General features: G+C 44.7%; 1 protein-coding gene and 1 non-coding gene across 3 annotated transcripts in view; both read left to right on the forward strand.

The window, feature by feature from the left end:
- EXOC4 (exocyst complex component 4) overlaps positions 1-26659 on the forward strand; it is an 858640-nt gene that overhangs the window by 227366 nt on the left and 604615 nt on the right. For both annotated transcript variants that reach the window (XM_004608252.3, XM_055133914.1), the window contains exons 8-9: positions 9566-9711; positions 15158-15246. In XM_004608252.3, the coding sequence (XP_004608309.1) occupies positions 9566-9711; positions 15158-15246 (235 nt within the window). The remainder of the gene's footprint in view (positions 1-9565; positions 9712-15157; positions 15247-26659) is intronic.
- On the forward strand, positions 3012-3115 carry LOC129401381 (U6 spliceosomal RNA). Its single transcript, XR_008628306.1, has one exon. It is a non-coding gene; the product is annotated as a U6 spliceosomal RNA (small nuclear RNA).

The raw sequence follows: 26659 nt of genomic DNA on the forward strand, positions 1-26659 counted from the left end.
ATCCAATACCACAAAAAAACAAAAACAAAAAACAAAGGAACACAGGAACTGTCGATCAATAGACCTTATAAATATCAAGGCAGTGAGTAGTGATCTTGAGATCTTGACTGAAGTCTTAGCAAATTGAATCCATCAGTGTATATACTAAATCACGCCACTTGATTAAGTGGGATTTATGGGGGGGAAATATCAGTGAACAAAATACATGATATTAACACAATAAAAAACCAAGCCCATGTAATCATCTCAAGAGATATATGCAGGCATTTGCCACCCATTGTTAGCTAGAAAATATATACAGAGAATTCTAAACTGAGAGGAAAAATAAATTTCCTCAGCCTGATAGCAACTCTGTGAGCAGCCAGGGCTACTGTCATGAGAGAATGTGTGGAGTCTTCTAAAGGGATTGTGGGTAATGGTTGTACACGGTGTATATTTATGTAAACATTGTTGAGCTGGGGGACTGCTATGGGGCTCCTGGTCGAATGCACGTTTTTACATGTGTGAGGCCCGGGGTTCATCCGTAGCACCACGAAAGCAAACAAGCTAAAAATGCACTGAAGTGTGTCCCACCATTGGTCATTTTGCCTTAGTGATTATTGGCTTAGTGAATCATGCCACAAAAGCTTCAAAAGTGTTACGGGTTTGAAACCAGATGACACATGTTCTAGAGATCTGTGTCCTTTAGTGTCTTTCCAGCTGATATACATACATGTAACAGTCCCAATGCCAGTTAATTAATATATAAATCAAGGGAATCTCATCAACATTATTTCCCTTTGCACAATTACATATTTGAAGGTACACATAAATATGAATATTCATGGGTTCCACAAGGGAGTATATTCCAAACTGAATTTATTGTCCCTGTTAAATCCACTCTCCCTCTATTACTGATTATTATTCATAATTATTGTTCTCAATTGCATTGTCCCTCAGATGTACAATTCTTTTAGCCATCTATTGTTCCCTTCATAGAATAACTAGTCAGATTGTATTCTTCTTTCCCCTGCTCATTGTCTTTCAAATACTTTGAATGTACAATCTCATTTCAAATACATTGAATGTACCATCTTATTACTTATAAGTCTTCAAAGTCTTTTTTTCCTTGATCTAGCACAATGGTGTATATACATATATATATTTTTTAATTATTATTGTTGTTTCTAGTGGGGGATAAATCGGTTTTGCATTGGGGCCACATCTGCCCAGGGATCAGGGCTTTCTCCCCACTCTTTTCTTAGGGATCATACCTGCTGGTGCTCCAGAGACCGTAGGTAGTGCTGGGGATTGAACTGTGGCTGACCGGGAACAAGGCAGACACCTTACTCCCTGGACCGCATCCTCTCTCTGCCCCACACTAGGTTTCTTTTCTTGTCCCTCCCCTTTGATAACATCCTCTTTTATTTCCTCCCAATTTCCTTTTTTTTTTTGGTCTGTTATTTTATGTGCTGGTTAGTACATAAATTAATTGTAAGTTTATTTGTCAGCATTTAGCTTTTCCAAACAGTCATTTTGTATTTGACTTCATTTCCTGAGGCTGGTGTTAAAGGGTCTGGGAAGCCCCCTCTGTGTCCCGCCTTTCCTGACTTTTTGGCCTTGAGTTGTGTAATGACCTGAAACACTTGCTAACCACTGCATCTGTAGAGTTCCTGAATTTACCCTGCACTGGCATAGAACACAATATATTGTGTTCCAGCCACAATGTATTAGTATTTGTCCTGTTATACATTTTAGATGATATTTTTGTTCTGTTTTGAACGTCCGCTAGTGCCATGATCTCATGACCTTGAAACCTTTTCTTTTTGATTTCTGTTTCTTTAGATTGTTCTAATTAGGAGCAAAATTGTGCTTTTGTTTTTGTCTCTTGTGCCGCCCTGTGATGTGAAAAGGTTGTTGGGGGGGCGGGAGAACTACTGTGTGCTTGGGGTTCACTCCTGGTGATTATTCAGGGACCCGGGGATGCTGGGATCTAACCCCGCCCTCCTGAGTACAAGGGCGGGGCTCTGCCCGTTGTGTTGGCTTTCCTGCTGCTCTCTGGGCCTTTTGTCAGTGCTCACTGAAGGCTCCGGGTCTTGTTCCCCGTTTTCCGTTGTCAGGCCGCCATTCCATATCTCTCTTTTACAGGGACAAAGACACTGAGAAGATTGCTTGACTTGAGCTTTTAATTCACCTTAAAAATTTGTTCTCACAGGCTGTAACTGACGTGTTTTACTGTTAGGGGAGAATTTATTTTTCCCTCTTTTCGGAGATGAATATCAAACTGCGTCGAGGAAATGCCAATGAATGTTAGAAACAAACATAGAGGTCTCAGTCAAAAACCGACGGTGTTTCTGGGCAGCCTTCCAAGTGCTCCCTCATGTCTGCAGATCCTTGGCACTGTTGGCGCTGCCATCCTAGCCTTGCTTTACGTTTTACGTTTTTAAAACTAAAGTTGCACTGTATTAGGAGAATAAAATCTTCTCCGTTTCTGGCGTGCATTATCAGAATTCCTCAAGTAAGGCAGGAGAGAGAGTTCCAGGTATAGCGTGCCTTGCGTGCAAATAGCTGGCTCCAGTGCATGTCCCGGCACCACATAAGGTCCTTGGAGCGCTGCCAGGGGTCACTTCTGCTCAAGAGCCCAGATTAACCCTCGAGCACCATTGGATCTGGCTCAACCCCTGCCCCTGCCCCAACTATATAAAAATCAAAACAAAAAATCACCATGTGTTGTGAGATACGGTCGATGCATGCTGAAAGCAGACTATGGACCAAACATGATGGCTGCTTTGTACCTATATTGCAAACCATAACACATAGAGAGAGAGAGAGAGAGAGAGAGAGAGAGAGAGAGAGAGAGAGAGAGAGAGAGAGAGAGATACATAGAGAGTGAGAGAGGATGTGCCTGCCATAGAGGCAGGGGGTGGGAAGGAGGGGGTGGTGGGAAAGACACTGGGAACATTGGTGGTGGAGAATGGGCACTGGTGGAGGAGGGATGGGTACTCGAACATTGTTTATTCAAATGTAAACACGTGCTCGCTTCGGCAGCACATATACTAAAATTGGAACGGTACAGAGATTAGCATGGCCCTTGCACAAGGATGACACGCAAATGTCATCCTTGCGTGTCATATTTTCATGAACATTCTTGAAGCGTTCCATATTTAAAAAAAAAGAAATGTAATCACGAAAGTTTGTAAGTCTTGTAACTGTAGATCTCATGGTAATTCATTAAAATTAAAAAAATTACCAGTGTATAAAAAAATCATCATGTGTAAGTGCTACCATTGAGTTCACTGTCGAAAGTTCAATTCTAGGGAAGGATTCATTTTTGAGTTTTGTTTATCTTCCATACATCATATATAACATATGTCTAATTTGGAATTAGAACACCGTTTCCTTTGGAAGTTCTGGAAACTGCTCTTGTGTTTGGGTGGAGGGGATAAAGTTAAAAGACGTGGTGCTGGAGTCTTTGCATGCGGGTCAGGTATTTGAGACAGGATGAGAAATCCATATGCACTTGGGATTTTTTTCTCTCCTTTTTTTTGGTCCCTTGTACCGTGAGCAGGAAAGCTAGGAACAATTCCCACTACCACACTAATAGTGGTTTTAATTATACAGTTGCCATTGGTAATGAGTATAATTAAGCAGGCAGCCATCCCATTTTCAAAATGACTGTTTATTTTTCTTTGGGTTTCCTTACTGCAGAATATTTTTGTTCTTATACAATGGGGTAATTAGACAGCCATATTGAAAAAATAACTTTCTCTTTTGTTCTTTGCCATTCACATTCCACGCTCTAGTCACCTTGGTTGGAAATCGGATCATTCGTAGTGCTTTTAAAGGGTGGTCCTCATCTTAAAAACAGTGCTCCCCATTCTTTTGTTGTCTTTTCTGGAATCGAGGTGATAGTTTCAGAGATATATTACGGTGTCTTTGCTCTTGTTCCTGCAGTGAATTTCTCTGCTCAGTTTCTGGACACCCAGTGTCCCATTTTGTCTCTTCCACTCAGTACTGTGCTGGGTTGTGCTTGGATTCTCCCCTGGCTCGCTCTCATTTGCAGGGATCACACACCTCCGTTTCTGCCTAATTTGTTCCCTCTCTGTACCTTCAGATTCGGATTTATTAAAACTATATATCTGCTTCAGTTTTTCTTATTATCACTGTGAGTAGGAACCCAGCCAAACTGCTTCACTGATCTTGAAATGCAAATTCCAGAACATCTGCATTTTAAAAACCCAATATATTGAAAATGATGGTATTAACTAGGTTCATTTAAGTCATTGCTCAAGAGGTGGTTGGTATTACCTCACACAAGATGTCAGGTGATTTTTTTTTTTCACTTCATTCCCCTCTCCTCCCCCTTTTATAGAAAACAACAGAGTTTTTTTTTTTTTATTCATCAGTGGAGACAAATGCAGTATATCCTAACTCTAAATTATTAAACATTTGAAGTGAGGAGTCAGGAGAATTGGTTTCTTGGTTGCACAGGTTGAAATGTGTCCAAAACACCACTACCTCTTTATATAATGCCAGCGTTCTGCAAAAACAGTATTTCTGCCAAATGTCTTGATGCATACTCGTGCATATTCATTTGTCCATTGAACTCTTAGTCAAGAACAAAAGCCTACTCAAGTTTTTACAATGAAAATGCCGGGAGCCTGCTTTAAATTCTACAAGGATGTAAAGGTGCACTATCATATAAAGATATTACAATCTTATATGAAACTAAAGATAGTTTAAAACTTCTTTGGGGGCCACTTGGGGCAGTGCTTGGGGCTTACTTCTGGCTCTGCACTCAGGGGTCAGTCCTGTTGGGGCTCCAGGGACCACCCGGAAAGCTGAGGATCAGAGCCAGGTTGACTGGGCACAAGACAAGCACCCAACCCCCCTGTGCTATCTCTCCAGCCCCCCCAATTTAAGATTTTTAAGCAAACTAATGGGAGGTTTACAAAGCTATAGAAAATTTGTGTTTTGACCTTTGGGTTTCTCACCTTTGGGTTTCTTTTTTTTTTTTTTTTTGCTTTTTGGGTCACGCCCAGCAATGCACAGGGGTTACTCCTGGCTCATGCACTTAGGAATTACTCCTGGCGGTGCTCAGGGGACCATATGGGGTGCTGGGATTCAAACCCGGGTCGGCCACGTGCAAGGCAAACACCCTACCCGCTGTGCTATCACTCCAGCCCCTCACCTTTGGGTTTCTACGTTCTCCTCCTCTTTGTTCAGCTGTGTCACCCCCCTTCAGGACTCATAGCCCACAGGAGAGAGGGCTGGACAGTGGTACAAGCTATGGTTGCTTTGGCCCGAGTACATGAGAGGCCCATAAAGCAACCATCACTTTGCTCTTCTGATTCCTCTTTAGTTGAATGGCTGTTGTTGCTGCTGATTTTTTTTTTTTAATCTATACTAATGGACTTGCTTTGATTTTCCACCCACCTGGTCAAAGAGGGTTGCCTCAAAGAATTTATGGTTTGTCATTTACATGGACTAGCAGAGAATTATATTCCACTAACCCATTGGAGAGAGAATCCAATGAGCTGATTAGGGTTGGTTTGCCCTGGAGTGGGAGGACTGGGTCAGTCCCAGAGAACTAGCACAGACACTAGGTTCGTCACCGAGTCTGGGGAACAGTATTTAGATAAGAAGATTTTGCCATTTGGAAAATTACTGAAAAGGTGTTTATTGCATTAAATGCTAAATAAGATCTGGGTATTTTAATGATCATCCAATAATTTATTTTTTTGATAAACGAAGAAGCTGAAGATTGGAGATACATCTATTATAAGCCTGTATATATTTTTTTCCTTAAAAATTCTCTGTTTAGCCTCAAGTAAGTACAGGCAGTATGTTAAACCAAGAGGAATAAATGGTAAACAAAGACTGATTTGTGTTATCAATGTCACAGCAAGTTACAATTCTCTGGATCTTGGTTTTGTTCATCTAACAATAGATTTGTGACTGGTACCTTAGTACTGTTAATCAACTAATAAAATAAGAGGTGCTTGATGACCCCAAGTTGTATTGTTCTTTAAAACATTATATTTCTTTGCTTTAACCACAGAAATTCTGGGGGATCATTTTCAGTAGATTATTCCTAACAAGCCATACAAAATAAATTATTTAGCATCTGACTTTGGGGTAACCTGGGGTGGTGGTGGGAAATGACCATTAATTTGAAATAATGGTAGTAGGAAGATGTAATGGTGGTAGACTTAGTGTTGAAATATTGAGTGTAATAATGAAAGTCTGTAAATCGGTAAATGTATCTCATGATGATTCATTAAAATAAAAAATTATAAAAAAAAGAGAAAGCCTCAAGTAGTTGAATTGATGGGAATGTTGAGTTCTTGTTAGAAAGAATTAGACAGGATGGGAAGTCTGTATTGTGAAGTGGGGTGGTGGATCAGGAGAGGAGTAGCGTGGGACAGCGGCAGCAGGCCTTAGGAAGATCCCTCTTGACATTGTACGGGAAGGGCTAGACAAGTAAGCCAGGAGAGGCAGAAAATGAAATGAGGAAAAGCTGCATGAGTTGGACTCAGTTGCAGACGGTCAGAATGGACAGGAAGTGGCAAACTCACATTTCGCTGCATAGGTGTTGCAGAAGTTATGCCAGAGTTTTCTTAGTACAAAAGACAGATGAACATCCACCCGGCCTACGCCAAGGGAGGGGTGGTGTACAGACACAACAATAACACAAAGCAGCCGTAAGAAAAGGTGAGCTCTTGGGGTTCCCTGCAACTTGGGTGGGACTTGGAGGCTTCACGGTAACTGAAATAAGGGAGAGGGAGAAGGGGAAACACTAGATGATCTTACTTGTCTGCAGTGTAGAGTGACAAAAGGAGGGATCAGTGAGCAGTGGCAGATCTTTGGCCGTGGAGTCCGTTACAGATTGATAAGCAGTGGGGGGATGAAGAGGTGGACTAGAAGTGAGATGTGGGCATTGGTGGAGGGTATTGGGCACGTTGGTCGTGGTGAGGTGTGTACTTTGCCCCTAACTTCCCGTGCCCTGGGTGCTGACCCCCTAATCCTGCACCTTCTTCATGAACCATCTGGGCGAGGCTGTCTTCATCTTCTGGGTAGAAATGTGTCACTCGGCATTAATCCATGGAAGAGGGTCTGAAGATGAGGGGGTGGCCGAAGTGCCCGCCAGGCAAGCATGAGTTTGTGAGTTTGATCCTTGATGCCTCCCCAAGCCCTAAGCCCCATCCTTGCTTTGCTGCTGGGTAGGACCCCACGCACTGCGATTGACTTTTGGCACACATGGCTGCTCAGACGTGTGGGAGTACCACAGCCAGGAATTACCACCCGCTTCACACACACACACACACACACACACACACACACACACACACACACACACTTCAGCCAGCCTGAGTGTGAGCACATCTGGGGAATGCGTGTGCAAACACAGCAGGGAAAGGAGTCCAGCCCCTGGGGAGCACTCTGATTAAAGGTGGGAGCACTGCCACCTGATGTGTGTCTCCTGCAGAGTGGCACAGCCAGATGTGTGAGCAGCGGCATCAAGTGTGTGAGCATTATGGCCAGGTGCATGAGCATCATAGCTCAGCATGGACATCCCTCCCCCCCACCCCCACTCCCCCCCATCTCCCACCCCCCTGCCGCCATCATAAACGCCACTTCCACAGAGGGGAGGGTTGGGGAACAGGAAGAGTAATTTGTGAGTGGAACCAATGATTTGTAGATATCTTTATTTGTAGAGTGATTTGAGAGTCTGTTCCGTTTTACTAGCCTCTTGACCACAGATGCCAACAGACTTTATTAGCATCAGGGCCGAATCTGCAAATAATTGAGTCCCCCCCATTGACTTGTGACTGAAGTAGAGGCGCAGTTCAATATTCTTCCTGCCTATTGGGCAGTTTGGGTGATATATTAGTAGAGATAGTGCGTTTGTCATTACATTACTTCATAAGCAGGCTGACTAATACTCCAGAGGCCTCATAAATAAATTAAAGAGAATTGACCAGTCTATTAACATGTTTTATTCTATCCGAGTGAAATCTTTATTGTGCCAGAAGTGAAATAAATAAACTTCATTTACTGACCACCCATGGCCACTCTCATTGGCAGTATATATATATGTTCTTTCTGAGAGGAAGGACATCGTGGGAAAAGATACAGGCTTCGGTGCCAACTGGAGCTGGGTGGAAACCATGGATTGTTATCCTGTCCTTATGAGACATTTCATTTTCAATTAAGTTTTGGGGATTTTTGATTTTTGAGCAACTTAAGGTTCCCAGTAAAACCGAGAATGAGGTACAAAGATTTCCTGTGCATTCCTACCTCCTCGACCCCCCCAGGTGTCTGAACTAGTAGATACCAACACTTTGGGGCTTGTTTTTCTCTAAAATGCAGATGTAAACCTGCTCCGTTGACATGGGGCAGGAACAGGATCAAGCTTTAAGATTGTTGTGTCTGGTCAGTACACAGGAATGTGCAAATGCTCATGATAGAAACACAGTGGCTTGGAAATATCAGGTGACGTTATATTACAGGGGGGTGCATGCTTAATGCAGTATTCGTGCTTTCATTACTGAGTGAGTGTACCACAGACATGCAGGAACCAAAAGTACAGAGGGTCCCTGAAAAGCTTTTGTTTAGTCATGGATAGAACTGCTTACATACACCTAACAGACCACTTGATTATCTTAAAACAGTCAGTGTAGTGAATAGTGTGAGCTGGAGTGATAGTGAGATAGTGCAGCGGGTAGGGCATTCGCCTTGCCTTGCATGCAGACCTGGGTTCATTCCTCCATCCCTCTTGGAGAGCCTGGCAAGCTACCGAGAGTATCCCGCCTGCATGGCAGAGCCTGGCAAGCTCCCAGCGTCGTATTCAATATGCCTAAAACAGTAACAACAAGTCTCACAATGGAGATGTTACTGGTGCCTGCTCGAGCAAATCGATGAGCAACGGGATGACAGTGACAGGGACGGTGAATAGTGTAGAGATGAATTGTTGCACATGAAGTAAGTCCAGTGGTGACTCTCAGGAACTGATATGATTTCTATTCTTTTCTGGATCTACATTTTTTTTTCCTGCAATGGGGACTTCTTTTGTTCTGTTTTGGGGTCACACATCAAGTATTGTTCAAGCCTTACTCCTGACCTTGAGCTAAGAATCACTCCTGGCAGACTCAGGGGACCATATGGGGCACCGGAGATGAAACCTGGGTCGGATGTGTGGAAGACAGGTCTGTATCTCTGGACTGACCTGGGATTCCACCCCCTGCCACCCTCCTTTACCTGCTACACACACACACACACACACACACTCTCTCTCTCTCTCTCTCTCTCTCTCTCTCTCTCTCTCTCTCTCTGCTAGTGTGTCTGAAAATGTCTTTGCTCCCATGTTCAAATGCCCCTAGTTTCAGAAGTAGTAGATCAGATGACTTTGTGTCTATAGGGAATCTTTCCTCAGATCTGCAACTAGAGTCTGAACAACAAATGGGAGGCTCCATTTCTGAATGTCGGGAAAAAGCTTTTAGAATTAGATTTTTTGTTTTTCACTCGCTGTTCCTTATTAGCACAACACCAGTGTGTGTATTAAACTCTTTATGTGATTGCACAGATGCTGTTGACCGAGTACTTGGACATGAAAAATACTCGTACTGCCTCTGAACCATCAACTCAGCTAAGTTATGCTAGCACTGGACGAGAATTTGCAGCCTTTTTTGCCAAGAAGAAACCTCAACGGCCCAAAAATTCTCTTTTCAAGTAAGTGTCTTCCTGTCAGTGAGACAGAGCGGGTGGAGGAATGTTTGATCCCAGTTGAATGGCCTTTTGCTTCATTGAAAGCCGAGTGATGTGGAGGTTATGACATATGTATGTTACAGATATATCCAATTTTATATACTTCTGTTTTATATAAGCAGAGATGACTATGCTTTTTGGCGATGCACAGGGGTTACTCCTGGCTCTGCACTCAGGGATTACCCCTGGCCGTGCTCAGGGGACCCTATGGGATGCTGGGATTTGAACCCGGGTTGGCTGCGTGCAAGGCAAACGCCCTACCCGCTGTGCTATCTCTCTAGCCCCAGAGATGACTATTTTGGAACTTAACTGGACTACCTAGAACTTTGAGTAAAATTTTCCAGAATTTTGTTTCTGGTGAGTTCTCTGTAAAAATGAAGGAGAATGAAAAGTTCCCGTTGTTTCTGGGGAATTTTATAAATGAAAGGAAATGAAATACTGCAGCCTTTGAAAATGCCCCAAGTGTCATGAAATAACCTTTGTTAATAAAGTTATGAAATCTTCCTGGCTGGGTCGTACTGGATTTTATTTGATTTAATAAAGAAACAATCTGGAAATTCTTCTTTTCCTAATTACTGTCTTCATTAACCCCGGCAGGCCACGTGTCCTCAGTGGATGTCACTTGGTAGCTTCTAACCATATTAATGTTATTATTAAAATTAATAACAATAACAGTAGTTGTGAGTAATAGAGTACTTTTTAAGCACTGGAAACTGACTTAGGTACAGGATCTTCTCGAACGAATCTCAAACATAGTCAATTCAGATTCTGTCAGATTTTAGCAGCAGCACTAGTGGCTAATACTTAACACTCGCCAGACATTAACCATCTCCATGGAGGATCTCATTTACCTACTACAACACACTCATAAGTGTAGCTGTCAGTTTCACCCTCTTTCACTTGTTAAGAAAGTGAAACACAGACAGATTAAGGGACTTACGTAAATTCCTGTATCTTCCGGTAGAAGAAGCCTTAAATCTTGGTCGGATCTTTGCATTCTCTTGAAGATTTAAGAGTGATGGTAGAAGTCTTCTCCATCCAGTCCCCCCATTTTCCAGTAGTCTGGCAGCCACATTCACAAACTGCCCCCGGCCCCGTGTAATCCTACCAACGGCCAACATCCAGAGACTATAAGACTAAGATCCCGGAAGCCACATCCAATAGCCTTGTTCTCCTTCTTGCAGAACCTGACAAGCTACCAAGAGTCTATTGCCTACACGGGAGAGCCTTGCAAGCCCCCCATGGCGTATTCATATCCCAAAATATAGTAAAAGATATATACATACCTCTTGGAGAGCCCGGCAAGCTACTGAGAGTATCCCGCTTGCATGGCAGAGCCTGGCAAGCTACCTGTGGCGTATTTGATATGCCACAAACAGTAACGATAGGTCTCATTCCCCTGACCCTGAAAGGACCTCCAATTGTTGGGGAAGACGAGTAAGGAGAGGCTGCTAAAATCTCAGGGCTGAGTGTAATAGAGACGTTACTGGTGCCTGCTCGAGTAAATCCACGGGATGACAGTGATACACTGATACACGGTAGAAGTCTGTACCTGAGAAGTTCAGCACAAAGTAGCTATGGGTGGATCATGGCAATACTTTGACTTCATTTGTTTCGAGTAGTTGAAGCTCCCGTGTCTTTCATTGATTTGTTTGAGATTTTTTTTTTTTTATCACGGGTTCCTACAGTTCATCATCATTCAGTGGTTTCCACGCTTCCTTTATGTTGTGGTCCACAGAAGTTTGTTGTGCCCTCACCGGAATAAAACCCACTGTGTTTAGTGCATGTGCTGGCTGCGGTGCACTCAAGAAACAGTTAAGGCATTTAAGTCTGCATGTAACACAGCGCTTCAAAAGAAGTAAATCCAGCTGTGCAAAGTTTTTCTCTCACAGTACTCAGGTGAATATTAAGGGTTTCTTCTTTTACCAGGCAGAGCCATGTAGCTCCTGGCCCTTGTCCATTTTCCTGTTTTCAGTTCTAGGTGATTTCAAGGAAGAAGGGTCTGATTCTTCCTGTTTATCTATTTTTATTTTTAATTAGTAGATTTTATTTGGTTTTGTTATTTTTATTATTTGGTTTTGGCTTACACCCAGCTGTGCTCCAGAGCTATTCCTGGCTCAGCGCTCAGGAGTGATCACTGGCAGTGCTCTGGAAGCAACATCCATACCAGGATCAAAGGGGATCAGCTACCAGCAAGCATCCTACCTCCTTGACTATCTCTCACATCCAGGTTCTGGTTTGGGTCATAGTTTTAGTCTTCCAGAACAGCACAGACTTGCCTAATTTCCCCCTTCTAAATTAGTTTCCCCGGTTATTGAAATCTTCCATTATGTGGTGGTAAACTAATCTTGAGTCACCATTATTAACTGTATTTAACATTATTAACTTTGGGGCTGGAGCACAGCGGGTAGGGCATTTGCCTTGCACGCGGTCGACCCGGGTTTGATTCCCAGCATCCCATATGGTCCCCTGAGCACCGCCAGGAGTGATTCCTGAGTGCGGAGCCAGGAGTATCCCCTGTGTACCGCCAGGTGTGACCCAAAAAGCAAAAAAAAAAAAAAAAAAAAAAAGAATTATTAACTTTATTATTAACCCAGTAATTACATGAGGATTCACACTCTGAGTTATTCAGTGCTGTGGGTTTTGGATTACCATCTGTTCACCTTTATAGTACTGTGATAATGGTCTCATGGCCCTAAACATTCTCTATTTCTCATCTTTCATTCCTCCTTCTTTTCTTTATCCCAAACATCTGGCAGTCCTTGATCGTTTGATTGTCTCTATGGCTTACCTTTTCCAGAATGCGTTCCACTGGGAGTCACAGTATCTAGAGTCCTTTCTGTGCTTTGTTCGAACAACTCTTTATCCCCCTCAAGTAGTATTCCATGGTGAAGATGTACCACAACTATTTTTTTTTCCCATTTAACTCTTGGCAAACATCTTGATTAGTTCCAACAGCTAGCAATTATGAATAAAGCTGTTATAAATTTTCAGGTGGAGGTTTTGTCTAGATATAGCTCATTTGGATAAATTCCTAGAAGCTTGTTTATTGAATCATAGGGTAAGACCATGATTTGCTAGGTGCTGCTGAACTGCATTCCAAAGTGACTCCACCCTCTTCTAAAAGCTAATAATTAGCTATTGATTATTCCCGTGCCACTCTCTGCTGGTGAAGAGGCTACCTTGCAAGCTTTCCTGGGGGCTTCAGGTTGTGGTCTGTGCCCAGTCTGTCACAGGGGAAAGCCGACTGAAGTGATGGTGTCTGACAAGTCCAAGTTCAATTTGGGTAACAGACTGGGAGCTGTTCTCCCTGAGCCAGGGAGCTGAGTGCAAAGAGAGGGGAGAGAGGAGGCAAGGATCAGTGGGGACTAGGACTCTCTGCCTGGAGCCTCCTGCACCTCCACCCCACCCGTAACTGCATTCTAAATCCAGATGTATTGCAGTAACTGCATTCTAAATCCAGATGTATTGCAGAAATCAAATCGATTCCATGCTCTCCACCATCCCAATTTTCCGCCTCACACCACATACATATTTTCTCAGCACTTAGCGAATCCCGACATTGCGGCATTGGAAAAATACAGAAATTGTTGGAAATGAATGTGGACACTTAGCGAGTGACACACCTTCATTGTTGCACGGTAGGAAAAGTTCACGGGACGCCCTCCCCCCCACACACACACTTTCCGATTTGGAGCCCGCTGCTCCGATTTGCCCGTTTCTCGTCCTGGTTCTCCTGTTAATGAGCTGAGTGAGCCGGAGCAGGTGTTGCTTCTTCGGGGGCCCCCTGCATCTTTGGCTGTAGAAGCAGGGGGTCTGAGTGGGGGCTGGGCTCCTACTGTAAAGTGAGAGCAGCCTGTGACTTGTGGCACACATCCAAAGCATTCCCCACGTAGCAAAAACTAAGTATCAGGTTATAAAGGATCACCGTTTCGGTGACCCTGGACTCTTGCTTCACTAACACGCCCATGAAGGACTTTATTGGTCTCGTTCATTGCCCCAAGCCAGGGCTCCGTGGGTTGAAGCTCTCTCTCCTCAGTAATGGGCACCTTGAGATTCTTTGCTGAGTTTGTTGGGTCCCCCCTGCCCCGCCCTTGCTATTTCTGATCAGTCGCCCTCAGGGTGCTGCCACCTCGAGGGCCGCAGCCCCTTTGCATGGGACTGGCAGGTGGCACATTTGACGTACTGCAAGGCTTCCCTGGCCTCCTGGCTATCAGTGGCCTCTTAGTCCCTCGCAGGGTACAGGGAGAGGAGGAAGTGCCCAAGTGATACCCTCAGACGGCAGGAAAGTCGTCTTGGGATCCATCCTGTCGCAGGCAGGAAAACTAGAGGAGGCGTCATTCAGAACATGATGGTACCCCACCCCACCCCCCAGGCCAGACACTGATGCCGCCCCCTCCATCCCCCCCTTCTCCCTGCTGTTCTTTCATCCTGGGGCTGCTGAGCCCTTCCTGCCAGGCCTTTCTGGGAGGAGTTCTCCTGTCCTCTGCTTGCTGTTTGGATTTGCAAAGCTCAGGCTTGAAAAGGAATTTCTCCGCACTCACCTCAAAGGATTTGCTCCTTGCCTCCGCCAGCGTTTTCCCTGTTTGTTTTCTCCCCTGGCCTGCAGGTTTCTCCTAAGACAGTGATTTTGTTTGTTTGTTTTCGTGTTTGGAGGGGAGATCCCTCCTTCCCAGCGTTAGCTTCTTCAGTCCCGTTCTTTACCACAAGCCCCTGGAACCGGTTTCTGGATTGTTAGAAACCAGCGCCCTGTGCTCAGTGCTTTTGAGGGCACTGAGGAAGGGGGGCAGGTGAAAACTCAGCGGCTTATGGGGGGCTTTGGAGGAGACATCAGAGACCCCGGGCTTCCTTCTCGCCATTGTTTCACGGTGTTTCTAGCATGTTCTCTGTGTTAGTTCCCTCCCCTTACTGTGTTCTTTGTCTTAGCCCCTAACCTGTCATGCCCTGTGTGCTGACCCCCTAGTCCCGCACCCCCTTTGTACTGACGCTGCTCTCTGCCCTTGCACCAGGTGAGTTGGACAGACAGGTCGTCTGCCCAGGGGGACTGGTGCATATGACTGCCACCTGGCCGGCTTGGGTGGCCTTGGGGCCGCAGAGTCGAAAAGGCAGATTAACTTTGGAGAATATTCTTGTGCTGGGCAAAAGGATCATGGTAACCTGGAGGCCGCAGGCTGGGACACATCAGGCTGGTCCTCACTGACCCGGGAAAGGAGGGGAAGTTTCTGAGTCTGTGGTAGAGCAGTTGGGCCAGGGATATTCTTACGCGGGGTTCTGGGTGGCTGGCCCTGGGCCTGTTGGGGCCAGCCAGTGTGGCCTGCGGGAGCATCACCCCGACTAGACTGCACCGTCTCTGGAGAGTCCAGAGCGGGGCACTGCCCCTGATGGCTGTCCTCCGCGTGTCTCGCTGCAGGTTCGAGTCCTCGTCGCATGCCATCAGCATGAGCGCCTACTTGCGGGAGCAGCGGAGGGAGCTCTACAGCCGGAGCGGAGAACTTCAAGGTGAGTAACCGGACGTCTCCGCAGGAGGAGTCTGTTGTCCCGGAGGGAGACCCGGAGTGTTTGGAGTGAGTCAGTCTGTGGTCCGCGTTCACACGATTCTCTGAGGAGAACAGCAACGGGCTGGATATTCCCTTTCTCCTCTCACTGTCCCCGCCCCATCTGCCCCCGAGCTGCTGAGGTGATGCCAGTGGCCACAGGGTCTCTAGACCCACTGCCGTGCAAGCCAGACCTCACGGCCAGAGGAGACGAGGCGGATCTCTTCCTGCTTGGAGATGGCAGGTGGGAATTCAGGCGGGGTCTAAGGGCAGGGCATCCTCCGTCCCCCCCTCCTGTCACGCTTCCCAGTTTTCAATGCCTTCTGGAGTATGGTAGGAATCCCTGATGTTTGCAAAGGGGTAGATTTAGCCTCTCTGTGATTATTTAAAGGGGAGGGTTATTTAGAACTTTCTGTTCTGAACAGTATGACTTGGATGCACAGGATGCCTGATCGGTGGTTATGAAAGAGCTCTAGTCTGGATGAGACAATATTTAAAAAATGAATTATAAGCAAACGTCATTAAACTAAAAACTATCAAGTCCAGGTATTTCTTTTTTTTTTTTTTGTGACAAAAGATGATGCTCCTGGTAAATGAAGTCGAGTGAAAAAAAGAGTTTTGGAGGCAATGTGGGTATTGGAAGGGATGAAAGTTGGGTTCAGGGAGTAAAGGTCAAGGCTTGACGTCAGGTTCTGAAAGTAAGGCATGAGGTAGCGCAACAGTATCTGGAGGTAAAGGCTTAGAGCTAGGGTGATGTGCAGGGCCAGAGTGGTAGTGCAGTGGGTAGGGTCCTTGATTTGCTTGTGGGCGGCCCAGGTTCGGTCCGCTGCATCCTTTATGATCCACCGAACCCAACCTGGAGTAACCCCTGAGCACAGCCAGGTGTGGCATAGAAACAAACAAAATTTAAGGTGATTTACAGAAGATCGCTACAGGAATTGAAGAGAGGGAGTTTTGTTTTGTTTTATTTTGTTTAAATTGTTTTAGAAAGATGGGTTTGTTTTCTCAGTGATGGATAGGAGATATTTTTGATGAAAATTGATGATACTTGGGAGGTGGGTGGGGAGGGGGGAGGTATACTGTGATTCTTGGTGGTGGAATATGTGCATTGGTGAAGGGATGGGTGCTTGAGCATTGTATGACTGAGATTTAAACCTGAAAGCTTTGTAACTTTCCACATGGTGATTCAATAAAAGAATAAATTAATTAAAAAAAAAGAAAATTGATGATACCTCCCTGCTGGTCCCCCTTCTTGTCCTTGCTTACGCACATTCACACACACACACACACACACCCATGCATTCACCCATGCATACACATGTGCACATGCATTCTCACACACATGTATGTACGCATGCATGCATCCTTACACATCCTCGTGCATACTCACTCTGCTCACTCTCAGCCTTTTGTGGGGTTGTGGCCTCAACTGTCTGCTCACATATGTAAGATTCCCTTTATCTGCACCTTCACACTATTTTTTGGATTAAAACCTATTTTGCCTCTGCAATAAACTGTAAATTCCGTGCGGGAAATGCTATTTACTTTAGCTTTACCTATCATTTGGGCCTGTACAACAAATTTCCCATAAATCTTGGTTTCCTCAGTGATAGAACAAGTGAGGAGAATGGAAATTGGCCACAGGACAGAGAGATGACCTTTGAAAGGTGAAGAGGGCTCCAGCGGGTTTGGGGGCAGCTCACAGCCTTTATCGGATTCATGGTTACCATCTTGAAATTTAAGATGAGGCAGAGGTTGCACTTACATAAACTCTTCCTCTTTGCAGTTCTATCCAGCTTACTAAGTAGAAATGGTACCCTTGAGCTGCCTGGCCTAGGCCAACATTGCCATATTTAATAGAAAAGTATTTAAAAATCCCACTAAGTTGCAGAGGAATTTTATTCTGTGAGGATGGATAATTGAAGAATCGCTACAATCTCACTAGGAACTTTTTCGTCCTTTGGCAAGTTAATTGAAATGTCTAAGCAATAGTTTGTTTTACTTAGCTGTGCCCAGCAAAATAGGGAGATTTGTTTTTTGGTTACAAGGGAGGGAAGTAGTTAGCAAACATATGACATTCATGATCATTAAAGATGCTGAAAGTATGAAAAATACTTGCACCGCATGCTTGGTGAAAGAATAGGTCAACTGATTTTTTTTTTTTTAAGTAAAGTTTGGTAATGTTTCATTTGGGAATGCTGTACCATTGCTTTTTCCCAGAATTTTCATTCAGGGAATTTTAATTCATTCATTTCTCTGATTTTGTTTCATTCTTTTCTCTGATGAAGGATTGTAACCTTTCCATAGGATGGAAGGAAGGAAATCACAGCTACTTTTTTATGAAAAAGGGTCTTTCTTTTTCAGTCTTTTCATCTGATCATCCAAGGACCAAGTGAACACTTCATTTCTGCTTATCCTTGATAAGGCATAATTGACCGTTAGTCAATCTGAAGAGACTGGCAGAGGACTTTTGTCTTTTAACTCTATGTAGTTGCAGTCTTGGTTTCCCCAGTTGGCTTCAGAAGATCAACTTCTGTGGCAGGGAAGAAGTAAAGAACTTTCACCTGAAAGACCATCAAAAGTTCACTTAAAAAATAAAAAAGGAGTGGCCGGAGCGATAGCACAGCGGGTAGGGTGTTTACCTTGCACGCGGCCAACCCGGGTTCTATCCCCGGCATCCCATATGGTCCCCCAGGCACCGCCAGGAATAATTCCTGAGTGCAAAGCCAGGAGTAACCCCTGAGCATCACTGGGTGTGACCCAAAAAGCAAAAAAAAAATAAATAAATAAAAAAAGGAAAGTGAAGCTGCCAGCACCATCAATTGTCATGCAATTAAAAATATTACTCAACCAAAGAACACACAAGAGAAATAAAAGAGGATAAAAACTGAGAAATAAAAGAGAATAAAAACTGAGATATCTTGGGGCCAAAGAGATAGTCCAGTGGGTAGGGTGTTTGCTTTGCATGCCACAGTTCTGGGTTCGATTCCCGGATACCCATACGGTCCCCTATGTCTGCCTGCAGTGGTCCCTGAGCACAGAGACAGGAGTAAACCCTGAGCTGGATGTGGCCCCCAAGCCCCACCCAACTAAACCAGACAGAAACATGAGATGTCTTCGGTATTATCCGCCCACCTCACCGGGCTCTTGTTGTTCCGGTATAGATGGTTCATTCCTTAGTCGGCTGTTGGTACTTGGGCCAAGGATACGGGATGTTCTTTCCAAGTGTGTGGAGATAAACAGGTAGAAATTTAACTTGCATCTGTGTGCCTGTATTACTCATAGACTCCCCATGGTTTTGAAACGCTCGGTGCCTTCGTTGTATAAGATAACTAATGAATAACACATCTCACGAGGGGTAAGGAAAAAATATCAGACTCTTGGGTTATTTCGTCCTAGCCTCCCTCGATTTTGACATTTGAAAAGTTGGGCTGTTTTCCAGCCTCGATGACTTTGGGGAGGATTTTGTGACTAAAGTTAGATATTAAAACTGAAAAAGTTAGGCTACCTACGAGTCAGTGGTCTAAAGGAAGGTGATGCCGTGCCAGACGTGCCCGCGTGGATTTGGGGAACCTGTGTCTGCTTGGGAGGCTTCCGTTTCTTCTCCCTCCAGTCTTCTGTTGTTGGTGAAACCCCCTCTGGCCTCTACCATGGCAGACGCAGTCTTTGCTGTTTTCTTCCTTTGTTCCCTGCAGGCTGGGCAGCAGCTTCTAATTTATCCTCCCATTTGTTCATTTTTTTTATAGTCTTCTCAGAGTGTTGGTTGGGGGGGGTCAGTCATGGCTCAGACCCTGGAACTTTCCTGTTCCCACTCTGTAGGCTCTGCCACGATAGCTGCAAAGCCAAGCTTTGTGGTGGGCTCTGGTGTGGATGGTGCCAAGGTCTCGAACTCCTGCCTATCACTGGGTCCTCATCTTCCCAGGGTCCCACCGCCCTCCACACATTCGTGTATACAAAATGACTTGCTGAGCATTCCTCAGTACCACCGTTAGTGTGCACATATCTTATTAACTCGTTAATTTTCTACACTTGCCCGAGAAGGTCAAAATTCGCAGACCCCATTCATTCCAGGCGCATTCCAGGTGCCTGGACGGGCGTTGGACTTGAAACAGACTCTTAAAGACTCTGACGAGGAAGACGTCTGTCCTCAGTAGCATCTCTGATGCTTGGGTCTTCTTATTTGAGAAGCGCTTGTGGGAGCTTGAAGAAACAGAGCAGCCATCCTGTGACTTGCTTTTGTTCATTTTTCAGGGTAACTGGGACTCATGAACGGGTGAGAGTATGTTGTCATTGATCCAAGCAGAAATGTATATTCAGTTTTCATTAGTTTTTTTTTTTTTGTCTTGGGGCAACATTTTACTTCTGTTGATACTCAATACTATTGCCGTCAGAGTGCTATTTTTATTCCCATTAGTTTAATGAGTGGAATTTCCATAGCTCTGACATTAAAATATTCTGTAAAGCTCCAGCCACTTGAGAATTGACTTCTCTGAGAGAATTTGCTTTACATAGTAAATATGGAAGGCCTGGCACCAGGGACAGTAGGCGCTTACATTGACCTGACCTGAGCTTTCTGAACGCTTCTCTCTAATGGGTTGTTGGTCACTGGGGTTGTGAATACTTAATGATCATGTATGTAATTAATGTTCGTGGAGGTGACTTGCCTTAAGGTAAAGCAGTGTTTGAAGTAGATTAACAATTGAGTTGATTATCCTTTTTTTTATGAAGAATTTATAACAAGTCTATTCAATATCAAGCTTTTCTCTCATAGCTCAGTAAAAGTAGAATTCTGTTTGTGCACACATTTCGGGGGACATGTTGACAATAGTGACTGCATTATTTAACACCTCGCTGAACTCTATGTAAACTTGGTTTAGAGCAATTTTATATTGCCGCCACATATTTGTTCTATAGCTTTAAATGAAAAAAAAAATCACTTATACCCTAAAAACTGTTTTAAAAAATTATAATCGTTAAAGTTTGCGTAATGACTTGTTAATAATTATGTTATGATATGCAGAGGATATAAAAAGGTATATATTTTTCCTTTCTTCAAGTACATATAATTATTTTAAAATAACCTGAATCTTTCATAGTTATGTCTTCTGTTTAAGGTTCTAGAATAATGTTGCTTTCTCTTCTTTCAGTATGCTTACATTTCTGCTTTTAAACAAGATCGAACCTACATTTGAACGTAAGCTTTGCCTTATGATTACATCCTAATAGAATTCGTGTGCATGCTAATTTCTTTATTTTTTTCTTTAACTGTAACTGAGTAATAAATTTGCTTTCCTTAGGTCATGAACAGGCTAATGCATTATTTAAAATCGTTTAGGCAATGAGGATATTCTTTCGCCAAGATTGTTACTGAGCGCACCCTATCTTTGTCTTCATTGGCGTTCTCCTTTTTGTGAACCGAATTTACATTAAATGGGTTCATTTTTCCAAATTGTTCCAGTTCGTTCAGCTTCATCTCTTCCCTGAGAACATGCCAGTGGTGACTGAGCCGTGTGGGAGAGCCTGGCAGGCTTGAGGCGGGGGACGCTGGTTGGTCCGGGCACTGGTCCCTCTCCAGTGCGTACACTTCACACTACACGCCAGCCTGAGCAGCTCCCGAGAAGTGATCCCAGTCACCATGCAAATGATGACTTGCAACCTCTTAAAAAAAATTAGTTCCACTTATTCATTCAGCCATCAGATAGGGAGAAGGGGGAGTACAACTAGATGAGGATTCAGGTCTGCTTTCCCCCCAAATCTCCTCAGCTATTCCATCCTCTGTATCCTATCGATAAAGGGTGACCTTGAAACGGCTGCCTGCCTAGTACCGGGAGAGACACACTCTCTCTCCTCCTGGAAGCATGCCTTTAGGGCTGCCACTGCCGCATACAAACCTGGCGGGGGCCCCTTGCCTATCTTTTCGGCCCGTTCTACAACAAGCTTTTCTACCTGATCCCAGGTGTCCCACGAGAAGAGCTCCACGGGAGTAACCCAAGGAGCCACGTCAAGGATAGCACTCCAAATCTTAAATGCCCCATCCTCAGAAAATCCTAGCCCCTGGCTTTTTAGCAAATAACATAAAAGCTTTCAGACCTGGGTGAGGCACCTTCTGAATGGAGCTGCCCATGATGTTTAGTGGGGCTGAGAAGGTCAGGATAGATGATGGTTCCGCTAAAAGACCACCGAGACAGAAGAAAGAACACAGAGGTCGAAAAAACACACAGAAAGAATGAGGCAAGACGCCAAAAAAAATAAATAAATAAAAAGGGATAGATGCTAGGCACCCCATAGACCGGGGGAGAAGTGAAATCAGAAGTGGGAACTGACCAAAACAGCCCTGACTCAAGGAGGACTCTTCTGAGAGTCTGCCTTACTATCAGGGGGCAGAGCCTGAGCGCCTGGTCATTCCCCTACCTGAATTACCAGCCGGGTATCTCCGATGCAGTCACCTATTTCACTGCATGGATTCGGGGCGATCAGGGGGTCATACCTTGCTCCAGTGCTGTCCTCGCTGTCCACGTCCACGCTGTGCCTGTTCGGGCGCCAGATGTCGGGGTCCTGGCCAGTCGACCCCGGGCACACTGGAGTACGATCCCCCAGCTGCCCGACTTACTCCCCTCCGTAGGAGAGTGAGTGGGAAGGGGAGAAGCTTCCGCCCTGGCCCTCCACGCACCCTTGGACTCCCGCCGCCATTGAGAAAGAAGCACATGGAGGGGGAAGCTGTGTGCAAGCCAGGGCTCCCAGAGTTGTTACCGTGTATTCTGGTGGCGCTGGGTTTCTGCATGACTGAGATGCTCGCAGGAGTGCGAGGGAAGGCAGGAAGGCCTTCATAAATATTTAAGGACCGAGCTGCTGGTATAGGGTAAACAGAAGCTTTCCAGATCTAGAAAGGGTGGGCACTTCTACCCATTGTTCATGAGAAGAGAACTTGGGGGGTCAGAGAGGGCTTCTACCACTTTCCTCTTCCCCATCCTGCGCGGCAGAACCTAGAGGAAGTAGGGTCACAGCGATTCTGCTCTGTTTCCTATTTTTTTTCCATTATTTTCTGTTTCGCTGTTGGATGTGCCCAGATGCACATCCAACAGGCCCGGCCTGGCTAAGTGAAGGCATCGGCGTTTCTCCATTAGCATGAGTTGCTTCACATGAACCCTGTACCAGTATCCGTGGAGGGAGTCCATTTGCCTTCACTGCTTTAACCTCTAAGAAGCAGTGATGTTAGACAGGCCACCAAGCCCATCATGAGGAGGCTTGGCTCATATTCATCCTAACAATACAGAGATTAGGAAGACGTCCGAACTCATGGTGGATGGGTGGTGACAGGAAAATTAAGGGCATTCTTATAAGTTGAGCAAATGCTAACTCACTGGCTGGATTTTCAGCGTGGATTTTGAAATGCCACTCTTACAGTGAGTGATGTCAGATGGGGCATGCTGGGGGCGGGGCTGGACAGCATTTCCAAGGCCTGGGGGAAGGCCTGGCCTCTCCTGATTCCCCGACACCTTCTTCATTCTGGACCGCACAGGGCAGCTTGGTTCTGCGTGGAGATTGTGGAGTTCTGTGTGCTCAGATCTGCTTTTCCAGCTGGCAGTTGTGGTGGGGGAGGAAAATTTGCATCCAGTTACTTTTGGCTTTGCCACAGTTTTCAACTTGAACAGCTCATATTATAGTAATATATGGTAGTGTGTATGAATGCTACATGAATATTGTAATAGTCATAATATAGGATGTTCTTTCCTAGAATTGTGATGACATCTACTGAATTGCAGCCAGTTCATTTGCATATTCATGCCCACTTAGCTCAAGTAAGTCCCTGTTTGTTTGCACATTAATGTCTGATTTCAGCACCAGTTAGCTAATTTACATATCCCTGTTCAGTTGGTTAGTGATGTTCATATGTGGGATGTTGGTGCTGCGGTTTGTGCTCTCAGGAGCTCGGGAAGTGTCATGGCTCAGTGGACTGAGTCCCTCTAACTCATCCTGCTTTCACTGGGCTAGTCACTTGACCTTTCTGAGCCCTCGACTACTCATTGGTGTAGTGAAGTTAGCGACATTTACATTGCCGCCTTCTTCGGATTAATGTAAGTGTCTGTTGACATCTTACAGTCAAATTTCTAGGCCAGCTGTATTGTAGGTTGTATTTCTGGGACATCTGCACACAGAGGTTTTGGCTCTTTGAAAGGCAGAGATATATTGCTCAAAAGTTAGAGCCTGAATGTGCATCATCAGTATTTAGAGGAGCTTGGGGAAGAGAACAGTGCAGTTTCTGTGGGTTGTTGTAGAGAATGTTCAAAGGAGGGAGCTTTATGTGGGCGTTGGAAAGACTAAGAGTTAGCTAGGGAATGGATATTCGCAGCATGAATGGTGAGAGAGGTGTGAGGTCTCCAATGGGATCTTTGGGTATTTTCTTTTGGTTGAAAAACAAAAGTGTGTGGAGAAGGTGGCAGCTGCTGGAAGAGCCAGGACACATCTGACAGGACCTGATAGGATGGCTGGCCACCCTGGTGTTGGTCCCATGAGTGTTAAGGAGTCCACTGAGGCTTGAGAACACAAGAGGGACATGGTCAAATCCAACTTGAGAGAAAGTCTTTTGCAAGTTGCAGAGTGAACATAGAGTGTAGGATAACATTGGGTTTGTCCTTTCAGCCTTGCCACAGGAAACTTAGTTTTATTGGGTTACACCCATCACAGTGCTCCCATTCCTTTGTTTATTTGTAAACTCTTCTTATATTGTAAGTTATGTCTTTTGCATAGTTTACTCTCTAGCAGAGGGCTGGAGCGATAGCACAGCGGGTAGAGCATTTGCCTTGCACTCGCCGATCCTGGTTTGATTCCTCTGCCCGTCTCAAAGAGCCCGGCAAGCTACCAAGAGTATCTCACCCGCATGGCAGAGCCTGGCAACCTACCCGTGGAGTATTCAATATGCCAAAAACAGTAACAGCAAGTCTCACAATGGAGACGTCACTGGTGCCTGCTCAAGCAAATCAATGAGCAACGGGATGACAGTGATACAGTGATACTCTCTAGCATTGTCATTCTTTATGAGCACAGTAAGAGATATATCAAACTTAAAAGTTTCGTTCTTCCTGAGGACATCTCAATATATATTCCAAACCTATATATTCCAGACCACAGTTCTCAGACCAGGTTAGTCTTCCTAACCCTAGCAGGGTCCTAATCTCGTCATTACTTTTGGATCATGACAGCATTTGTCCATGACCATGCTCTCAACTTACAGTTCAGTATTGCAGTGCTTTGGGCTGGCCCATTTTTATGTCAGGGTAGCGCACAGCTTACCCTGGGTCCATTCAGTCTCTTGTCGAGACCCTGTTTTGGGGGTGCTAGGAACTAAGGGCAACTGAGTTGAGAAAGCAGATGCCCAGGAGTAAATATTATTCAGAGTCAATTAATCCCCAAGTTACAAGAGCATAATATTAACTGACTCCCTGTGTCTATACAGAAAGGAAAACTATGCTTGCTTTAAGATAAACTATGCAGAAGACATAACTTACAATACAAGTTCAGTGTCCTTAGAAGTATCTGATCTTACAAGCTAACAGAATCTGATTAGGGAAAAGGTGATTCACTGGTTAGGGAGGAGGGCACAGAGAAGAATTTACAGATAAACAAAGGAATGGGAGTGACTCCGGAGCACTGTGATGGGTATAACCAGATAAACCTAAGTTCCCTGCAGAAAGGCTGAAAGGACAAGCCCAGTGTTACCCTACAATCGAGTGTGCTCAGATCGTTGATGATGGGGCTGAGTTGAGCTCTGTTTTCAGGTGAGAATTTTTAGATGATTGTGCCTGCTTTCTGGAAGGCTCAGCCACGGCGGTGAGTCGTGAGAACAGAACCAAAAGCTAACATGGAGGTAGATGAGTTGGACGTGGTGATGCTGGGAGGGGCTGGAGCTAGGCATAGGCCTGTTGGCTCAGCTCCAGTTTTCAGTCAGGACTGGGTCGTGTTGCTCACAGCATTGTCAGGACGGCAACGAGGAGGAACTCTTAGCAGGTATTGGGTAGGCCCTTGGCACCTCTATTTTTTAAAAAGTTACTTTTTCAGTTTTTAAATTGAATCTGATCCAGCCAAGTGCAATCATACCCATCTAGCAAATCAATTTTGAGCTTCCTCTTTAGCAGTTTGGATTCCCCTTCCCTGTTATTCCATCTGCCTCCAAAGTGTTCGGTTGGGAGCGTTTTTGCTTCCCCCCGAAACCCAGTAATTCATAATGCAGTTATTGCTTCCTCCTTTCTAGACTTTGATCTGATTTTGATTTCAGTACTCATGTATTTGATGAAGAATGTGAATTCTTTCATCTTTATTCCAAGATGTATCCTGTGCCTGTTACTATTAAAATGAGTTTTTTTGTTGATGGAGGGTCTCAGGCACTTTAGTGGTGGTGAGTGGTGTGGTATCATCAAAACCATAAATATAAACACGTTGTAACCATATTACCTAACTAAAATTACATATATATATATCTGTATTTTAGCTTAAAAGTCAATCTTTTGTCCATTTTTCTTTTATTTTTTTAATACATTGCTCTATCATTTTGTATGAGTCACTCAATTGGTTTTCTCAGCTGTAATGAGAAGTTAAATGAGGTTTGTGACTTGTCTTTGAGTCTCAGTCAGTTTTCCAATCCCTGTTCTAGTGATAGCACAGCGGGTAGGGAGTTAGCCTTGCATGCGGCCGACCTGGGTTCTATCCCTCCGTCCCTCTCAGAGAGTCCGGCAAGCTATCGAGAGTATCTCGCCCGCATGGCAGAGCCTGAGAAGCTCCCCGTGGCATATTCAATATGCCAAAGACAGTAACTACAAGTTTCACAATGGAGATTGTTACTGGTGCCCGCTCAAGCAAATCTATGAGCCACGGGATGACAGTGCTACAGTGCTACTATTCCTTTCACTGTTCCTTTCACACATCTGAAGTTGAGAATGTGATCTCTCGAGTCAGACTTCCTAACCTGTTTTACTTTGAGCAAATCGCCTACTTTGTGTGTCAGTTTCATTGTCGCTGTTAAATATAACAGACTTGCCTCATAGGCCATTGCCAGGATGAATGCTTATAAAATGTTTAAAACTGTGCCTGGTGCCCATTAAATACCCAGTATATGTTAACTCTTTCTAGCCCCCCTCCTCCCACCATCCAACTTAGCTCTTCCAAAAGAGGACACATGCGTCATAATCACGCCAATGGACAAGGACATTCAAGTAGAATCTCAGCATAGTCCTCAGAAAATCTTGGTTTTATTTTATTTCTTTTAGTTGCTTTCTTCTTTGACAACAGCCCTTGTTGCTAAAGAGAATGGTGAGAAAATGTGTTTACCTCAGTGAATTGTTCCGCCTCATGTTGTTAAGTGGCGTAGACTGTGACCTTCTGAG

The sequence above is a fragment of the Sorex araneus genome, chromosome 1, assembly GCF_027595985.1.
Source record: "Sorex araneus isolate mSorAra2 chromosome 1, mSorAra2.pri, whole genome shotgun sequence".
Lineage (NCBI taxonomy): Eukaryota > Metazoa > Chordata > Mammalia > Eulipotyphla > Soricidae > Sorex > Sorex araneus.